Source organism: Geotrypetes seraphini, chromosome 2 (assembly GCF_902459505.1).
Source record: "Geotrypetes seraphini chromosome 2, aGeoSer1.1, whole genome shotgun sequence".
In the NCBI taxonomy this organism is placed as follows: domain Eukaryota; kingdom Metazoa; phylum Chordata; class Amphibia; order Gymnophiona; family Dermophiidae; genus Geotrypetes; species Geotrypetes seraphini.
Genome location: NC_047085.1, coordinates 222,823,380 through 222,827,959, shown reverse-complemented (window position 1 = coordinate 222,827,959; position 4,580 = coordinate 222,823,380). Strand labels below are relative to the sequence as shown.

General features: G+C 42.3%; 1 protein-coding gene across 1 annotated transcript; it reads left to right on the top strand.

Moving 5' to 3' along the window:
- The first annotated feature begins 2,956 nt into the window (after nt 1–2,956).
- On the top strand, nt 2,957–4,115 carry MC4R (melanocortin 4 receptor). The gene has a single exon (XM_033932820.1). It carries the CDS (start codon nt 2,957–2,959, stop codon nt 3,986–3,988), a length of 1,032 nt encoding a protein of 343 aa, XP_033788711.1. The 3' UTR covers nt 3,989–4,115.
- Nucleotides 4,116–4,580: the final 465 nt, after the last annotated feature.

Genomic DNA, 4,580 nt, shown 5'->3' with positions numbered 1-4,580 from the left:
CCTGCAGTCTCGAACCTAGCAGCTCAGCTTTTGCTTTTGACAGACCCAAATCTCTGACCAAATCGTTCAATTCGGACTGTGTTATCAGATGTGGATCGCCTGATGAGGATGGTTCAAAATCCGGGTCAATGTCACTGTTAGAACCCTGCACTGCAGTTTCTTCATCTGGTTCGTCTAAGGTCCAATCCTCTGGTGGTTTCGGAACTGGAAGACTGTCATCATGTGGCATGGGTCTCATTGCTGAAGGCAGATTAGGATATTCAATTGACTTCTTGTTTTTGGCAGAGAAACCAGACACATTAGTCAAACAGAAATAACAGTCCGTCACATGGTCTTTCTGTTCTCGCCATATCATCGGAACAGCAAATGGCATCGTCTTTCGAGTACCTCTGAGCCAGGCTCTCAGACTAACAGCACATGTCGCACAGCAAATGTGAGGCGCCCATTGCTTGTCTTGATCACCTATTTTGCAGCCAAAATACAGATGATAGGCTTTCTTTACAAGGGCAGTCATCGAACGTCTCTGAGGCGTAAGTGTATATTCCCCACAGATATAGCAGAATGTGTCGCGGCTGTTACGACACCGACGAGACATATTGCCCGACACCAAAACGTCTATAGCATCAAGCTTACTTACTGTTATATTGCTACAGCTACTATACTACTATACTTTACTATACTGATACTATATACACACACGGACTATCTATATTAACCAAATGAGCAGGATCGGTGTATGGAAGCCACCATTATAGCATGGTGAGACAGCGCAAGCTCGTTCAGACCTGCCCAGACATGCCCAGGATGTCATCTTCCATAAAACAGCTTCCAACCTGGCTAGATTTTATGCATGGACATACCCAGGCGGCACAAACCGTTGTTGATAAGACACTTATGGGAGAAAAAATTGTTTGCATCCAAATATAAGAAAAAATCACGACAAAATTGAAGATTTCTCTGAAATGGTACGTGATGGGTAATTTTTGATGTAATATTCATGATCAGCACCCAAAATTCTATAAGAAACACCCAGCAGTGTTCAGGAAGCAAAAACTTTGTTGTGCAGTGTATTTTTCCTGCTGCTGAGAGGAGGGAAAAAAGGGGATACGTTGTAAGGTGAGGGGTCAGCCAAGTTAATATGAAAGCTATATGATGGGGAGAGAGATGAGACAATATCCAGGCCACTGCCTGGACCTGATCTGATGGCTGAAATTGGGGTGGCATGTTTGAAAAGGGATAATAAGACTCAGCCACATTCTAATGAGATCAATGTAGAGCAAGCCCCAAATGTTTCATTAGACTGGCGGAGAGTGTGGTGCAGTTTTTAGATCTACAGCTTCAGCACCCTGAGGTTGTGGGTTTAAATCCTGTGCTGCTCCCTGTGACCCTGGGCAAGTCACTTAATCCTCCACTGCCCCAGGCACATTAGATATACTGTGAGCCCACTGGGACAGATAGAGAAAACTGGATGTGAACCACTTTGAGTGTGGCTGTAGAGTATAACTACAAAAAGGCCGTGGTCTGGCACTTGTTTAATTTGCAAATATGAGGAGATAGCTGCCATTAGATCAGTGGTCTCAAACTCGCGGCCCGGGGGCCACATGTGGCCAGCCAGGTACTATTTTGAGGCCCTCGGTATGTTTATCATAATCACAAAAGTAAAATAAAAGTTTCTTGATCATATGTCTCTTTAGCTATAAATTACAATATTATTATTAAGACTTAGCTGAAAGGAAAGATTTATAAACTATAAAGAGATTTACCTCATGCAAAATTGTCATTTCTTTAAGAAGACATTAACTATTTTTTTCTGAGGCCCTCCAAGTACCTACAAATCCAAAATGTGGCCCTGCAAAGGGTTTGAGTTTGAGACCACTGCATTAGATGGAGTAATGTTCACTGTTTTCAGAGGGTTTGGGCTCTTTTAGATAACTATTGTAATTTACATGTTGTATAATTTAGCCTTGAACTCCCAATTTGCCATTTGTTATACTTTTGGCAGATGGGGATGTTAATGGGTGATCTTCGTACTGTTTAAAATCAATAAAATATATATTAAATATAAATAAATGACATTTTTAAGGCAACTTATTTCCATCTGGCCTTTCAAACTGCCTTTTATGTACTTGTACTGGCCTGCTAGCTCATAACCTCTGGCTGCTTTCTGGCGTTAATTAAAGGCCATTGTTTTCCTTATAAATAATACCTATAATATGATTTTATCATTCAGTGTAGGGTACTAGGAAACATACGTGAAACTTCATGATACAGAAATGATTTGATTTCGGTAAAAGGGATAAGGGTCATTCTCTGGTGAGAAAAAAATTGTCCTAAAATAAAAAGATTTACTCTGCGTTCAGAAGCTATAATGCCAAGGATCTATGGGAAGATTGTAGTGCTGGTAACTATCTGTTTTCTGCACATCTCAAGGTTTGTTCTGTGTGGGCAGAAGGGAGAGAGAGAGAGGTGGAGTTTGCTTCTTTATACTTTTTTTCCCCCCTTCTATAAAACCAGCAAGACAAACGGGCTGCCTGGCCAGCCGACGCAAATTGTGCTGTAGCTTTTTCACAGCAGCCATTCCCCCAGCCTCTTACACGGCGCTCTCAGCAAAACAGCAGATGTGATGAAAAGAAGTGGCAGAACTCGGTGCAAAGTCAGTGCTCGAAGGAGGGAAAGTAAATGTTTCTCGGCGAAGACTGGACCCTATGTGAGCGCAGGTCTGAACAGGAACATCCTTAGTGACTACACTCATCCTGGTACAGAAAATTGCTTCTTTCATAGATGAAAAGACATGCTTTGAGACCTCGTGGTCATTTCTGAAACGCTGCCTTAACTATTTCTATGGTATTATTTGACTTAGCCACGACGCGAGCTACAGAAGAGCTACACAGAAAGCAAAAACCTCGTGAAACACAAGGGACCTTTTCTTTTTTTTTTTTTTCCTCCATTATGTCAAATGGATGACAGGATTCTCCTCTGTGAAAATGAACTTCACCCCCCCCCCCCCCCCCACAGTTTGCAGCCGCCTCTGCACTTCCAGAATCGCAGCCGTGAACTGCACGAGGGTGCAGATGGGTCCAGCGGAAAGGGACACCACTCCGGAGGATGCCACGAGCAACTTTTCATCTCGCCTGAAGTTTTTGTGACATTGGGCATTGTGAGCTTGCTGGAGAACATCGCGGTCATTGTGGCAATAGCGAAAAACAAGAATCTTCACTCCCCCATGTATTTCTTCATCTGTAGTCTAGCAGTAGCAGATACGCTGGTGAGTGTTTCCAACGGCTCAGAAACCATCGTAATCACGATTTTAAACAGCACCAACGCGAATGCCCAACACTTTACGGTTAATATCGATAACATCATTGACTCTTTGATCTGCAGCTCTTTGCTGGCATCGATATGCAGTCTACTTTCTATTGCTGTGGACAGGTATTTCACCATCTTCTATGCTCTACGGTATCACAACATCATGACCGTGAGGAGGGCTGCGATCATCATAGCTTGTATCTGGGCAGCATGCACAGTGTCTGGAATTCTGTTTATCATCTACTCGAACAGCATAGCTGTCGTCATTTGCCTCATCAGCATGTTCTTCACCATGCTGGTGCTCATGACTTTTCTGTACATTCACATGTTCATGATGGCTCGGCTGCACATGAAAAGGATTGCAGTTCTGCCCAGGACCGGCGCCGTCCGCCAAGGCGCCAACACGAAAGCGGCTGTCACGTTGACCCTCTTGCTGGGCGTTTTTGTCGTGTGCTGGGCCCCTTTCTTTCTTCACCTTATTTTTTACGTCTCTTGCCCCCAGAACCCGTACTGCGTGTGTTTCATGTCACACTTCAACGTGTACCTTATCCTCATCATGTGCAACTCGGTGATTGACCCTCTTATCTACGCTCTTCGTAGTCAAGAGCTTCGGAAAACCTTCAAGGAGATGATGTTCTGTTACAGTCAAGGAGGGCTCTGTGATCTGCCAGGAAAATGTTAAATGCTGGCAGCTTGATCACTGTTTCATGGGCTTTTGTATAACCTCTGATGATTTTAATGATAAGTTTTGATGACGTGTTGTCATAGCATTCATTTCCTACATTTATTGAGTTATAAAAAAAAAAAAATATATATATATATATATTTAGAGAGAGAGAGATGCTGTGACTTAACAGCTTGAAAAAAATAACCTCTCATACCAGTGTTTTGGTAAAAATAAGCAACGTATAGCAACTTGTATTTTGTATCCAGAAAAGCTCACCAGTCCTTGAAAATAAATATAATGATGCATTTTAGTTATTAATATGAGTATTCTGTTAAGTGTTTGTTCATTTTAAGTTTTGCAGCACAATCTATGTTTTTAAATATGAGCTACATTCAGTATTGCTTGCGAGGAGGGGGTGGCTGAAAAGTTCTCAGCCCAACCCACCAACTTCCTAAATTCTGAGCGTTATTTTGCCACTGTAGCTGAAAAGAGTGTTGTTATCTTAGTTTGTTAAGTGCCAATTTGCAGAAATGAAATTCTATGTTTTTTGACATTGTTTCAGATCATCGATTGAACCATAGCCACGTTATTTTCTTTTTGAGTGGGC

Bases quoted from the DNA above. Each gene is read 5' to 3' on its own strand.
- MC4R (XM_033932820.1), top strand. From the start codon at position 2,957: ATGGATGACAGGATTCTCCTCTGTGAAAATGAACTTCACCCCCCCCCC.